The sequence below is a fragment of the Fistularia commersonii genome, chromosome 23, assembly GCF_037954325.1.
Source record: "Fistularia commersonii isolate RoL2024-O1a breed Wild chromosome 23, RoL_Fcom_v1.0, whole genome shotgun sequence".
In the NCBI taxonomy this organism is placed as follows: Eukaryota; Metazoa; Chordata; class Actinopteri; order Syngnathiformes; family Fistulariidae; genus Fistularia; species Fistularia commersonii.
Window position 1 is genome coordinate 4,563,752 of NC_141306.1, and position 16,203 is coordinate 4,579,954.

General features: G+C 43.2%; 1 protein-coding gene across 1 annotated transcript in view; it reads left to right on the plus strand.

Moving 5' to 3' along the window:
- Positions 1-16,203, plus strand: part of LOC147220718 (uncharacterized) — a 64,616-nt gene that overhangs the window by 46,634 nt on the left and 1,779 nt on the right. Inside the window, exons 12-20 of the mRNA XM_086170107.1 lie at positions 4,290-4,396; positions 4,923-5,064; positions 5,663-5,735; positions 8,353-8,441; positions 11,136-11,232; positions 12,266-12,393; positions 12,474-12,566; positions 14,202-14,267; positions 14,409-14,606. Of these exons, the coding sequence (XP_086026233.1) occupies positions 4,290-4,396; positions 4,923-5,064; positions 5,663-5,735; positions 8,353-8,441; positions 11,136-11,232; positions 12,266-12,393; positions 12,474-12,566; positions 14,202-14,267; positions 14,409-14,606 (993 nt within the window). The remainder of the gene's footprint in view (positions 1-4,289; positions 4,397-4,922; positions 5,065-5,662; positions 5,736-8,352; positions 8,442-11,135; positions 11,233-12,265; positions 12,394-12,473; positions 12,567-14,201; positions 14,268-14,408; positions 14,607-16,203) is intronic.

A 16,203-nucleotide genomic window follows, 5' to 3' on the forward strand; every position in this document is an offset into this window, starting at 1 on the left:
AAAGTGGAGGTTAGAGGGACAAGGAAGGGAATGAAGGAGTGCATATGCAGACATCTGCAGCTTTGGCCTCAGATTAGTGTTAAATACTGCTGATGCATGCTGAGGTCACAAGCTGCTGAGCCTGGTTTTTGACTAGCCGTCTTCAACATACAATGAGACGGTAACATCCATCCACACGTGCGTGGATATCCAGATACAAGGCTAATCTTTAAAAAAAAAAAAAAAAAATTCCAAATTGATTTGCGCAAAAGGTGTTTATATTGTGATTGTAATTTTTTTTTTTTTAAGTGGAAATACCTAGCAAATAACTTGTTGACATAACTAGTAAGTGCAAAAATTGAGAAAGGTGGTTCAATGCATGATGTCAAGGAGATTTGATATTTTAGTATCCTGACAATAAACAGACTAGCATTCATAAAGATAGAACATAACAAATATGAATTTAAGTACAGTTACCAGCACAGAGAAACATAAAACCAGATGGACTTTGCATTTAAGCCATTTATTAATGGAAGTCTGGAAAAGGTGCAGTGCTAAATAAAGAAAAAGAGGCTGCTGCTGTTCAAAAACAGAGGGAATAACAGTCATAAGGAGATCAATTCACTACCTCGGTGTGTGTGCAGGTAAAGGAAACAAAATCTGCACTACCTGAAACGAAAGGAGAAACATCAGAGAGCAACCTCAACACCAACCCTGTCGGCGGGTTCACGAAACACGCCAAATTCAGCCTCGACAAACCAAAACACACAGCTAGAGAACAGCATTTCTTCCCCTCCGGCGTGCTGCACATCAGCCGCCATCTTGAATGGGGGCGTCGCCCTTTAAAGAAGTCAGTGATTGGCTTCAGGTGTTCATGGTTGACACCATAAAACACCTGCGTGACGATTTGAGAAACACAAGGGTTGGTGTGATATTTACAAATATCGTTGTTGCAGTCGCACGCACGTAACGTTTCTGTGGAGGTTCTCGGACATCTGGTGAAGTCTTGTCGTGGCAACCGCACGTGAATTTCTTCCTTTTTTTTTAGTTCGGAACTGAACCGGGAAGAAATTCAACACAAGAATATGTTGACAAGAGCACACATAATGTATTTATACATTTAAACTCATACATATTGTGCGTGCAAAACCAGCGTATTGGACATCTATTGCATTTTGAATGCTGACGAAGCTGCACAGCGTTCACTGGGTAAAGACAGACAGTGTTTGGCTCCCCCTCCTGTTAAAGGATAATTCCGATCGGCCGCTTTGTAACAATTCTGATCAGTTCTACCTCAATGTTGGTGCTTTGTGACAAGATGCTATTTTTTGAGATCTTTTCATTTCCCTGAATCCCGGTGACCGCTTATATCCACGGAAAACGATTCTCCCTACCGCCTCCAGTTCCAAGACAAAGAATTGCCTGATTTAAATACACGCAACATAGTGATTTTTGGATGTAACTGCTACGCTATGATGACGCTGGATATGACAGCGCTTGTTTTATATAATATTTAATATCAGATTCAGCCTTTTTGATTAAAAAGACACATCATTTAATGCTGTTTATGATGAATCCTTGTATTTCCCAGACCTAGTGGCGGTCGGTTCACACACATGACCCAAAAACAACAGTCAAAATGCCTGCAATCCCACCCACCACTCACACCGTTTGCACGTGTTTTTTTTTTGTTTTTTTTTGCCGCCCCTCATCGAGCTTTATTCCATTTCGAATCCCATCCTCCTCGCCGCACTGGTCGCCCACTCGCCGTCAAGTGTCGGCAACAAAACGGATATAGAAAGGAGGGTAATGAAGGGACTAGAATACAGACAATCTTCTGTTTTGGATGCTTCTTTCCACGCGGCCGTCTCGGTTTATATAAGACTTAAGAAATCTAATGGATAACAGAACCTGTGGTTCATACTGAAGTATGTCCGTCACATACCAAGAGGGGTTTACATCGGAGTCATCTTTTTTAATCAGTACAATACAGGAGTTTTACATTAAACATTTTCTGATTTTTAATCAGTCTCTAGCCGCATGTACACGTACTCGAACTCAAGTGTTGCATAATTTTTCCTCAACATGCGATCGGGTCAGTTCCTCACCGCCGAAAAGTCAGTTTTATTTGGATCTCGTCGTGGCTACTGGACTTCTCATCCGCCAGGCTTCTTCGGTTTATTCAGTTCAGTTTTATACAAACCTATTTTATCCATATTGTCCACCTATGTTGAGCCGCAGCGTTAACGGACTCACTCTGCAACATTACATCTTCTCCAAAACAATCTCCGTACTGAATGGTAAATGGCAAATTCGATCTTATCGAAATTATTTTTTTGAAGAAGAATGAACAACGTCGATCTGTTTCCGCTTGAGGGTAAAAAAATGTTTTTAATTTTGAAGCGCATTTGTCCAAAACGTGCCAAACTGCAACGTAAACACATCGCGTCTCACCTCATCTCTCTCCTCACGTCCCTCCTTCGTTCAGCGCCAGGATGTTTCCGCCCGGTTGAGGAAGCGTTGCAGAAGCATATATGTATATATACATACTTATTTTGGCCTCTGGGCTTCCAATCCCCAATAACAGATGGGGATCGGAGAAGAGGACCACGTGCAATCGATTTAGAGACAGTAAACGGTGGAAGCCGTTTGACTGCATCTTTCAGTAACCCAATTTGAGGTTCTACTAATTGCTTTACGTCTCGCGGCGGCCCCGTTCCCCCGACGCATTTTCTCAAACCTCTGTTTACAGAAACAGGTTGTCCATTTTCTCCCAAATCCCAACTCTTAATCCCTCATGTCATATAGGAAGTAAAGCGTGCATCATTTCACGCAGTGCGATTTGCTGTATGGGGATGAGTCAGCAGTGGGATTATGCTGCCATGCATTCCTGGCAGCTGTGGAAGCTGCACGTTCAACCGGAGCCGCGGGAGCCGAGTCACCGCTTCATCCGCTCTCGCCGGCAGATCGATGGATGGCAAAGAAATCCCCCTCTTGCTCACTTTTACCCTGCGTTGGTGGGGAATCATCTGCCGCCGTGTCTTTCTTTTTAAAGACATCCCCGAGGTTCTTTTCAAAACATTGGATAATCTACCAATCGAGAAGATGCGGCTTCGAGCGACGTTTATATATTTATCACTTTACCGTGATATCGATTGTTTTCGACGTCGATTCCTTTTATTACTCGCGGTTGCGAAATGGCAACTTCATCCGTTTCACGGTTTTGTTATTTTCGTGCAAAGAATTTGTAATTATTTTAAACCAGCGGTCCCCAAACTACGGCCCGCCTCCACATTTTGCCCGGCCGCTGAACAATACCAGAGATGCGTTAGGATTTTTTTTTTTTTTTCATTCTGGCCACGTAATCTAACTTGTCCATGCATAGAATGTAACATTCTATTCCACCCTTCTGCAGTCTGTGACTTATCTGAAACCCCTTCCTCAAAACAAAATAATCCTGGACACACCCCTGTCAAATAACACGGAATAATGGCGAAAATATTCAGTAAGAGAAGAATAGATTCAGAATGCGGTGTATTTAACCTGCAGTGGACATACGATTATTTTTTTGTTCAATTCAAACAAAAGGCTGTTTGTCACATCTGTCAAGACATGAACCAAAGACATTATTCATTAATAATGTTATTATTTATTTCTGATTTCTTTTTCCGATATCCTCCACAGACATCGTTCACATGTAGAAAGGCCCCGTCTGAAGCGTCCTTGCTGTGCTAACAGTGCAACAATTCTAGAATTGTTGTAATTATCACGCAAAACATTTACTCAGAAAGTCCCAGTTTGCATAAAACGAGGATATAAAACATAAATTTGGGGAGTTTTGTCACACTTGAAATGCACAATGGTGAGGCAAAGCTTTCTTGAGGTTGTGTATTCCCAGAATGGGACTCTGTTTACCTGGGAACAAAAATAGCCAAATGCAGATTCACCAGATGTTGTTCAAATGAGTTTCTGGTTCATAAATTAAAAGTTTATCTGAGAGAGACCCTAAAATCAGCGCCAACAGGTAACCTGTGTATAGATGCTAAAATATACATCGTTTCTGACGCCAATCTTGGCTTAATCGTGGATTAATTGCAAATCTATTGTTTTTTGGGTTGTCACGATGAATCCACCCGCCAGTTACTTAAGCTACATGAAACCTGGTGTTTTCAGCGATGGTGACTGTCAGAGTGTGCTAACGCAAGTTTGTCATACTTGCGATTCAAGAAGGGGGAAAATGAGGTCAGTAGGGCACCGACTGACCCGGAGACCTCATTTGCTTTTGTTTTTTTTTGTTTTTCTTTTTGCAGGACGGTCGTTTGCGGCCTGGAGATCAGCTCATTGCCATCAACAAGGAATCCTTGATAGGCGTGACCCACGAGGAGGCCAAGAGCATGCTGAATAAAGTCAAGTTCAGGTGATCTTTTCAGCAAAAAGCTGCTCAGTACAAAGATGTCAGCCGACGCACGACCCCAGCCGGCACGTGTTGTGTTAGTTTGTTTGTTTGTTTTTTTTCTTCCAGCTGCTCACATCTTTAGTACCTGTCACAAGTGATCACAATCAATCCCCCCGTTTTAAGTCCTTCCCGGGAATGTCAATCCTCCATTAGCAACTGTAACTAAGTCCACCGGGTTTTCACATGACAACGCAGAATGCGGGGGTCTGACAGCGCACTGTTTCTCGACAAACGGAAAAAAAAAAACAAGTTCTTAATCATTTCATTGAAATGAGTACTTTTTTAAACTTCCGTTGGAGTTCAATTGACTAAAAGGGTGAAATTAACTAATTCAACTGGAACTACGGTCTTTGTAAAACAATGAGACACGAATAAGTATTGGACAGCTTGACCAAGCACGAGGAGAGGGTTGCAAATATTAACATTAGTCCGGTCACAAATTTGCAAATTTTCTTCATCGATGGGTTTTTTTGTGTCACGTCTTCAGTCAAGAGGGCGTGGTGGAGATCGCCTTCATCCCGGGAAAAGGGCTCTTCCCCAGCAGCACGTCGCTCCACAACGGCGTCCAGCGGGCCGCGGGCAGCAGCTACAACTCCGGACGCTTAAAGGTGCACATCAGGTCACCGGAGGTCAGTTGGCGGCACGGCGTCGCACATTTTATTTACCACTCGGTGTGAATGGGTTTCGGTCACGGGAGCAGAAAACGCCGGCGACATTGGCATGTTTTATGAATATCCTAATAATGAGCAGCTTTAGTAAAGTGTAATCCTCAGTAAATAATAACAATATGTTACTCAGTTTGGACAGTTTAAAGACAGATAAGGAGGTTTCCCGAGTGGGAAGTTGCGTCATCGACTTATTTATGAAGGCCGAGAACGCGTGAGGCACAGTTTACATGAGGTTTATTGGGATTTCATAAGAAATGTTGATATTATTTGTAAAAAAAAACATGGTGTTCATTTTAGCAGCACCTTTCAACCCCAAATATCGTATTCATTATTTAGGGCTGAGAAATTTTTAATAGACTCATCATTTCTTTTAGATGTTTTTTTATTTAAATTGTTTTATATATCAATGAAATGCTTGCCTAAACTGGCCAAATCGTTCCTTTCAGTGAGTTCAGACGTCGCTCGGAAAGTTGTTTTCGCAGTTTGTCGCAACGTGATACCCTCCTGCTTCAACCAGTGTTTGCAAAAGATGTAATATTTTGTATTTTCTTACGTGAAGATCTGCACAGAGGAACCGGCCCAAGTGTCTTCACCTTCTCCGGACATCTGCCCCCCGGACATCCACATTTCAGGTACCGGCCTCAAAAAAACGAACGATCCACGATACGAAACACGACATCAACGCCAGGGCGATGAGTAACAACATAAAGAGAAAAGCAAGCTGTGATAGATTTTAGAAAACTCAGGAGTAGCTGGCTTGGAGTTTAGAAAATCCAACATCAGCGACCGGATTAAGATCACCCGTTGCCCCGACATTAATAGTCCGATCAGATTTTACTTATGTGGCGCCAAATCCCAACCCAGGGCTGGATGGAGGACAGATCCCAGCTCAATGTGGGCGGCTTTCTGCCTCGACCATGAAATAAAAACGTTGGGCGACCGGCAAATCGGTTGCTGCAGATCAAGAACCTGCGTATCGAGAAGATGCGGCTTCGAGCGACGCTTATATTTTTATCCCTTTTCCGTGATATCGATTGTTTTCGGCGTCGATTCCTTTTTTTACTTGCGGTTGCGAAATGGCAACTTCATCCGTTTCGCAGTTTTGTTATTTTCGTGCAAAGAATTTGTAATTATTTTAAACCGGCGGTCCCCAAACTACGGCCCGCCTCCGCATTTTGCCTGGACCCTGAACAATACCAGAGATGTGTTATGATTTTTTTAACATTCTATTCTGTTCTGCAGTCTGAAACCCCTCCCTCAAAAAAAAAAAAAAAAAAAAATCCTGGACACCCCCCGTCACATAATAAGGAATAATGGAGAAGAGATTATGTAAGAGAAAAATAGATTCAGAATGCAAGGTATTTAACCTGTTGTGGACAAACGATTATTCTTTTGTTCAATTCAAAGAAAAGGCTGTTTGTCTCGTCTGTCAAGAGATGAGATAAAGACATTTTTCATTAATAATGTTATCATTTATTTTCTGATTTTTTTTTTTTCCTGTTATGTGTGGCTTTCTGGAAAACGATAAATGTTTACGTTCAGACACCTCTGCGATCGTCACACTTTTTGTTACAAACTGTCCCGGCCCCCCGTCAGAGAAGGGAAAAGTTATTTGGCCCTCGCAGGAAAAAGTTTGGGGACCCCTGTTTTAAATAGTCCGATTGAAATATACATTAAAAAAAAAAAAATTGCTTTTTCATGATATTCTAATATTTTGAGATAGGATTTCTGAGTTTTCTTAAGATGTAAGCCATAATCAGCAATATTAAAATAATGAAAGGCTTGCAATATTTCATTTGATTTGTCATGAATCCAGAATGTATGACATTTTTGTTTTGTTTTTAAAAAAAACAAATGACTTTCAATGATATTCTAATATTTGAGATACAATTTTTGAGTTTTCTTAAGATGTAAGCCATAATCAGCAATATTAAAATAATGAAAGGCTTGCAATATTTCATTTGATTTGTAATAAAACCAGAATGTATGGCATTTTTTGTTTTTGTAATTGCATTACAGAAGATACAGAACTTTATCACAAATATTCTAATTTTCTGAGACAAGCACTTTGCTCTGCTGAGCGCGGTGGCACTGATGGCGAGGGTCACCTGCGGGTCCCAACGTCCCAATCCAATTGGCCGGGATTAACCTCGCCAAGGTCGCGCTTCAGGCGCTCAGACCACTTAGCTCCCTTTCACGCTGTTACGCCGGCCCAGTTACTCGTCCTGCAACAGATGTCACCAGTTTACTTAAGAGGTGGAGTGAACATGACCGCTGACGCTCTTTCGCCCGCTTCAGACTTTTCTACGTCGCGTTTGAAATAATTTGGCGGGAAAGTTTTCGCCTCTTTAATTATGTATAATTACATAAAGTTAAAAGACGTAGCTAGTGAGACGAGGATCATGGCTTGTTCATTAATAAAGTCCAGTGTGTGCGACTCCTTATCTGTAACACACTGGAAATGTGCATTATTTTTAAAGTTGGTTTTGTTTTTATCGTATACGCTTTTTTTTTTTTAAATGCAATAAAAATAAAGCGTGTGATAGAAGCACGTGTCTGTGAGTAACAAGGGTTTAATGCAGGTCCGTCACCCACCAGTGTTCAGGGGGAGGAGGGGGTAAATCCCTTGGGTGGGATAAGGAGGGGTAGGTGGGTACGCAAACACACACACACACACACACACAAAGGAATGTTGCGATAACAAGCAGACTCACAAATCTGGGACAGACGAACTCATCACATTAATATTCGGCATCGTCTGTCTGCATCCCTCACTGTTCCCCCTCATTCCCATCTATATAATCACCCTCCCCACTTCCACTCTACTCTTTTTAATCTGCCCACCCCACCACACACACACACACACACACACACACACCCCACCCTCGCCCACACTCACACACATCTCCCCTGTCACCACTAACTATCCTCTTTCCACAAATCCAGAGAGAATGTCAGCCCATCTACTCTAATATTACAGATTATCCACTGATATTACCCTTGTGTTGTTTCCCAGGTGAGCCTCACTGAGGCTCCTGCTTCCACCGCCTCTGGCTTCTGGTCGCAGGCAGGGGTGGAAGTAGAGGTAGACCTTGTGTTGTGTCAAGTTAGGAAAATGCCGAGGACCATCGTGAAGTTGTTTTTTAAAAAGCAGATGACATAAAACCCCTCCGCTCCCGGTGACGGTATAGGTTTCGTTGTATTTCCTGCTTCACGTGAACCCTTCGTCCGCCTCCGCTGTGTCTCCAGGTTCCAGCGGTCAGAGGTCGCCGACGGGGGCCAAACCCAAGATCACCCTGGACCCCTTCATACGCCTCAAAACAGACAAGTTAGACTTGGTGAGTCCACCTTGGCGCTGGGATGAGGGTCGAGGACCGACCGTTTCTTTGACTCGCTGAGGACGATTTGCCGCGGTCGAAATTTTTCCCGCTGTTTTGTTTCTTTTCTGAATCGTGAATATTTATCCGTACCGGCAGTATAGCTCCACGAAAAAACAATTTTTTTTTCCCGTTTGTTTGTTTCTTTCTCGACTTCCCACCGACGCGGGCGTCGCAGCCCGCTCTCCAGACAATTACCGCTGCGAAATCAAAACCTCGGAGCGCCCGAAACGGCGAGCGCCGAGCCCCGGCCGCTCTAAACGCTGGCAATCTGTGGGTGTCTGTCAAGGCGGCTGCGATGAAAAAGACTTTGTTTATTTTATTCAGCCCCGGAGCCCATTTTGAACATCCTTCACCCATGTATCATAGCAACCAAATTGTCGCAGCGTGGAGACCAAGGGGCGTCAGAGCGCCTTTCCCAGAGGTTGATCCACAGCTCGATCCATTTATTTCATTTATGAATATAATTGTATCAGTTCAACTAGATCGGGGGTGAGCAAACTTTTTGGCTCAAACTTTTAAAGTTTGACAGACGGGCCGGGCCAGCACAAGATACGATACATATAAAAAATAAGAAAAAATTTTAAAAATGCATTTGTTAACAGTACTCACCAGACTCGTCTGACTTTTCCATGAACATTGTCTGGCATTTGCTTGCATCTCCCTCACAAACCGGTTTTTCCCTTGTAGCTTCCCGTCCAGCTCATTCATGTGTCAGTACGTCCACAGTAAAGGCGAAATCACAAAGCCGATCTGTGTCATTCAGCTCAGGAAAATTCTCAAGTAGCTCCGAAAATGAAATAATCTCCTATTTGAGCTCCCACATTCATTGATCCAATCATTCACATCACGAATGAATTCTCTGCCGATCTTCGGCGGGCCGGATTAAAAAGACCGACGGGCCGGATGTGGCCCGCGGGCCGTAGTTTGCCAACCCTGGGCTAGATTGTAGCCGACTGACCGGTCGAGGCAGAAGGCAGCAAAAGGGCACCAAGTGTTTGCTCACGAGGGAATGTTTGGTTTCTGTAAGTCATTTTAAAGAGCAGAAAGGGTCATTAGATAGAACCCGATAGAAACGGACGAAAGTGGGTCGATTCCAAGACTCCTATCCAGTGACTGCTCTCAGGCCTTTAACAGCGATTCGGGAGGAGGAAGCAGCGTAACCAAGTGGTACAGTTTTGATTCCCACACTCACACACACACACACACACACACACACACAAAACACCCCCGCGCTGTGTAACTGCATTTCTATTTCTGCTCATTTGTTCATGTTCTTGATCAAAAATACACGCTATGAGGGGATTTTATCTCGTTCTGTTGAGCCGGCTTGTTTTACAGTCGCAGCTTCTTTCGCCCCGAGCTCCTCCTCTCTCTCTCTCTGCATCTTATTATTGATCTCTCTGGCAGTTTTTTTTTTTTCATTCGTACTCTATTTCACAACTCTGTCTCAGCATTTTCTTTCCCTTCTCCTGGTTCTGCCGCCCCTCCCGAGCCTCCCGTTTCCCCCCTCCGTGACGCTTCCTGACCGCAGCCCCCTCCCCTCCGCCAACCCCCGGTGCTGTTATTCATCTGTGATTTTCATCCAGTCCAGATCGGCCCAGAGGTTGACCCTAATCTACCAATTCATTAATGGGATTAGAACGACAGAGAGAGTTTAATACGTTGAATACGGGGCGCATTCCTGCCTTGATCTGCTGGCTCCTTCTCAAAAGCCAGGGAAAGATAGATTATGGATATTTATAGCAACTGGAGAGGAAATGTCACAAAGGACGAAAAGACAATGAATGCCGGAAAGACGGGGATAAACAAGGACAAAGGGAGCGGGATCTCTCGCATCTGCAGAAAAATTGTTCGAAATCCCACCGGTGGGTTTAGATCTGCCAGGTTCGACCTCTGGACGACTGACAGTCGAGTTAGTCAGATTTTACTCATACGGCGCTCCGCTTTAAAATGATACGCAGAAACCCAACATCGCCCGGTGAGCGAGCACGACTGCGCCGAAACCTTGGCTGGAGATCAGCGGGATGTGGGCGGCCTTCTGCCTCGACCGGTGGAGTAGAAAGAGCGAAAAGCAAAAATGTGATAAAGACGGAGGTGGCAGGGAAAGACAAGCTCATAGATCTCACACTAATAATAACAGTAGCGCTCACAGTTTGGGGCTAATAGCTGACATGATGTAATAATTGCGATTAAATAATGGTGGACGCTGGTAGTAGAGGTGGCTATAGGAAAATAAAAACACAAAAAGCTCTATTTCCTACTCATCGTATTCACTTTAACGGCTCTTTTCTTTAATGTAAGGAATTTCGAGATGACATTCACACACGAAAGCTGCGATATTTTACAAAATGTCTTTTTCACCGTCAGAAAAGAAATATGAGAGGATACCTGTTTTTCTAAAATAAATAAATAAATAGCCTATCTTTGATATTACGCATGCACGAGCAGTGCACGCAGCAGGGCGTGACAGGTATGGAAACAACTTGTGGCAACAGAGAAAGTTTAAAGAGCATTTAAATCTCACAATATGACAAACCACTCAAGGCCCTGCTGTCTCTCCTGCTGCGTCTCAATGCAAAAATCCACGTCTTTCTGCATCTGTTTCCGTTCCTTCCTTCTGTCATGTTCCGTCTCTCTCTCTCTCTCTCTCAGGCGCTGACCTTCCTCGGGCTGGACGTCACCGAGGAGAAAAGAAAGAAGCTGCGACAGAGCCTGACCACCGACCCGCAAGGCACCGTGGCGTACGGAGGTGAACCGCAAACACACACATACACGCACGCGTACTTCAAGTTTGCGTGGTCGGAATGTGACGGATCTGTGCCGAGGGTCACATCACGGGTTGTGACGCCGGCGCGTGGTGTCGCACGGCGTTACCGTGGCAGCCGGCCCTGCGTGCAGCATCTCCTTCAAGCTACCTGTAACTGTACCGTGGATGCTGGTTTCATGGAGCGCGCGTTCATTCATTTCTGTCGCTGAATCTGCAAAACGTAACGCTAAACGTAATATTTAAGACTTATTTAGATGTGGGGTTTATTCATTTGAAAATATATAATGTAAACTTTCAGCCTCTTTAGACTATTTTTGTCTGAATTTCTTGTATTTCTTAGTTATTTTTTATCATTAGACCTTCCGGATCTTATTTTAACAAACAACTATTTCCGCCTTCTCCTTACTGCCGCACTTAATATTGTTATTGCCCGATATAAAGTGCAATCACTGTATTAAGATTAAATAATGGGAAGTGACAAACATTTTCATTATTTGAACCCTGGCGCCTCTAAACATTTTCATGCATAAAACTGGTCCCTGGTGCAATAAAGGCTGGCGACCGCTGTCTTAAATCCCCAAATATACAATGTGCACAGGAATTCGTCACGGCGCGACAGCGGCCTAAAGCGGGACATTTCAAGAGGTGACAAGTTATAAGAAAAAGAAACATGAACTTCACAATAACTAGCAACTTGGGGAAATTCTTTTGTCACAGCAGCAACAGTTATACTATCAATAAATATGAATATAATATAAATAGAGAGAATTCAAAGATAGCAAAAGACATCCAGATATAAATAGACAGCAGAGTGAACAACAACAATAACAACAACAACATCATCAAGGATAAGAGCAGACAACAGAGTGACCACAGCAATGACAGACTATTATGAAATATTATGATATTTTATATATAACACATTATATTGAAATTACAGTGGTTGTGTGCGTCTTTCACCTGAATCCCGTGGTTTCTATGTGCTTCTCGTCTGCGCTGCTTCTTCGGCTCCCAGACTTCGTCGACGCCGTCCGAAGTGTCTTCCAGGAGAGCCTGGAGGAGCTGGGTTTAGGAGCAGGTCCCTTCATGTTCTCCTACCATGAAGCAGCCAGTCTGATGGACACGTCGGCCTTCCACTCGCCCGTAAGCGTCCGTCCGCTCCCTCTCACCCGCCGGCTCGGAGATCGCTGACCGACCAGCGGGTAACGGATGTGTTTCTGCAGACATACGAGTCGGAGTGCAGCTACAGCAGCGAGGAGATGGAGCAGTTTCAGACGGAGGTGAAACAGCTGCAGACACAGATGAAGCAGCTCAAGGTGAAAACACACACACACACACACACACACACACACACACACACACACACACACACACACACACACATCTTATTTCATCTAGACCACATATGGCCTAATTTGATGTCATAGGGGCCGGAACAGTAAAATCATTACCTAGAATTTTTCCTTTGTTTTAGTGTAAAGGAGATAAACGGGTAAATTATAAAAATCTTTATATGTAATGAACTGTTTCTCTAAAAATTACATGATGAATTAATATTGAAAATGACTATTAAAAAAGAATTGATGAAATGACCACCTAAAATATTGTTGAGTTAAAAGAGAAAATCTTGTCACTGTGGGAAAATTTGCCACTAGAATTTATTAGAAAATGGATTGGTAGCATATATAAGAGGAGGTATAATGTTTACAAGGCTATTCTGGTTATTAAATCAATCTTTTTAATTTTGCCCGTTTTTTTTTTTGCTATCGTTTTTGTGGTTTTAGATCGTTTTAATAATGTCACTAGATGTTTTTTCATCAGAAAAATCATTTTGTTTTCAAATTGTGAAGCAAAAAATACATTGCAAAGTTACTTTTTCATTTTTTCCTTGCCTGTTTTTATTTTAAACCCACTGTAGAAAACCCTCAGTTGCATGTGAGAAAAAAAGGCATGGGCCACAATAAACACAAAGATTTGATTTTAAGGCAGGGGGCCACAAAATATTGTTCTGAGGGCCACAATTGGCCCGCGGGCTACGAGTCTGGGACCCCTGATCTGGACAGCCGGCCAGTCAGAGCTGCACCGATCCAATACAGACTATTGGTATTGCTCTTTTTTTCTCATCAGAAAGACATTAGGGGTGGAGCTTTGACGAGTTAATTGATATCAGAAAAATAACAATTAAAGTGCAAATAGCGTGCATTAACAAAATGAATGCATGCTATTCTTTGCATTTAATGCAGAAACAAATCTCACAGGAGCACTTCCACACTCCGTTAGCTCCTCAATGCTAAACATGTTGGAGCTAGCATGCAAGTTAGTAGGCTAACTTTGTCTTGTAAGTTGGTGATGGTATATTTGTTAAGTTTAAGGTCATATGTGTTTTGATGAATTGGATCAAACAGATTTTTTCTCATGTCAAATATTGAACTGTGATTAATGTAGATTAATTTTTAAATTGAAACCCAGTACCATGCAATAAATTATTGTTTCTGATCATAAATGTAAAACATGCATTTCCACACATCTCAGTGTTTAGAGGTTCATCAGGACGCATCGTGTGATATCACTTTAGAGCCTTGTTTACATTAAAGATTAGAAATAAATTGTTCAGATACAATTATTCCTATAAGGTTTCTGTTCTTATACTGTTCATTTATTCGTTAAAGTTATTTTTTCTAATTCAAGGAACGGAAGCTTTCCGTCTGCAGACGTACACACCGATAAGGACTTTTCAAGTCAATTATATCGCTTGTATGACTGCAACAGTGCCGCTCTCAGGCCTCCGGTCCTTTCGGTTTGTTGTTAAGCGCGTGAAAGGATTGAGAACCCCGATCAGAAGGTTTGCAAGGTTTTCTCCGCGTGCAGATCCGAGCCCGCGGCTTCCTGTCAACCGCACAATGTCCGGTGTGCCGTTGTTGTTGTTGTTAATTTCCCGCTGGTTTCTGCAGGTGATGCTGAAGGACATGGAGCACAGCAAGAAAACTCTGGAGGAGGAACTGCAGAGAACGTCCGAGGTGAGAGTCCTGCCGTGTTCTGGATACGTCTGCCGGTCATTATTTGGGACTCGTGCCCGCGGCGGGTCGTCGCACCCTGAGGGGTTTCTGGACGATGCCGCGCCGCCTGCGCCTCACAGATAATCCTGTCGCACCTCGCAGAAAGCCTTTTTGACCGTGGAAGAAAACACCCGTCTGAAGAGCCGTCTGCAGGCGGCCGAGGCCGAAGCGGGGCAGCGGCAGGCCAGCGGCGCCGAGCAGGACTACGAGGAGGTGATCCAACTGCTGGAGGCTGAGATTCGAGACCTGAAGAACCAGCTGGCCAGCAGGAGGCAGACACGGGGAGGGGAGCTCACAAAAGTAAGCGTCTTCAAGCGTGTTCCGATTCTATTCCGACACATGGTGTTTGACAGTTTGGGTTGTTTTTTTTTTGACCAAGAATAGCTTGACTTTTTAATGCTTTAAACAGCATAAAACAATATTTGTAGCCAGCAATATGAGCACAGAATCACATTATCTGAGGAGACACAATCGTCGGCCCCCCGCATTAGATTTGTTTTGGAGAAACGTCTGATCGACATGATGTAAAACATGAAATTTGATGTTGTTCGGTCAGAATAGCAAAGTTAGGGCAAATAAACTGTAAGTTGGTTGTTTGTTTCCATTTTCCTCTCCTCACTTTTGACACAACCACTGCCAGTTGCCTTGGCAACTGCTTGACCCCCTCCCCCCCAGCGTGTAAGCTCGCCATGTATATTCAGTCGTTGGATTCCCGTGTGTGATCATATTTTTCTTTTGCTGCGATGGCGAGAGGGGTCTCCTACATCCCTCATGTTGTTTCCATCAGAAACACACACATTCACCGCCAAAAAAAAAAAAAAAGCGAGCAGCCGATCTGACTGTATGTTTGGACTCGGAGGGAACAGCTGACATTATAGATGAGAGCGTGTGAAGTTCGAACCCCCCCCTCCTCGTCCTGCAGCAGCCTTGTCTCTTCTCTCAGCTCCTCTTTGAAACCCATCAGGCTGAGTATCTGCAGGCGCCGCTTGTCTTCTCCCGCTTTGATGAGACTCGGGCTTCTCATTCATTTGCTCTCAGGATTACCGCCTCCCTACCTGTGGCTTTTCATCTCAGGTGGTAAATCCCCCTCTGCCTCAGCTGTGTCTCTCTGACACAATATATTCAGTCGCTAAGAGGATGGAGCGCCGAAAGCTCTTCATCATTCTTCCCCGTTGGATCATCTTTCCTCCGCGCTGGAAGGAGCGGATCTCTCGTTTCAAAGCGTCTTTTTCAATCGTTCAACGGATCCCCTCAGTAACGTTTATGTACATTACATTTATGCCGACTTTTATCATGATTGTCAGGTGGCAATCATAAAAATCAACCGAAGAATATGAATAAATGAGAGCAAATATCAGCCAAAAAAAATTGCAGGATGGAATGTTTTCTGAAAATATTAATAAATAATGACGTCAGCAAACAAATTTATAAATAAACAGTAAAGAAAAGTGTTGACTTTACCCCCCAAAAATGTTTTTTGTCATTTTCTCATTATTATTAACAATATAATACAAGAGCTTGGTTGTCATTTTAAAGTGCGCACAATGAATAACAATAAAAAACATAATAGGAATTGTAAATTAGCTAGATTTGTACATTTTAGGTAGTCGGGTTTTTGTGTTTACCTGGCGGGCAGGAGGGTCATTGTCGCCCTCTAGTGGCCAAAACGCGCATTGCAGCTCTGCGCTCAACATCTTTGTCATTATGTCACATTTTTTCATCTTTTACAGGTGTTTTGAAGGCCATTGACCAAAGTTTGCTATCACAAATGCAAAATTGAAACACAAGAATTTTTGAACAATAAAATCATTAAATACAGATATTTAAACTACTAACATTTTAAGTATATTTGGGAAAAATAAATATAAATAAAAGTAAACGAATATTAAAGTACCGG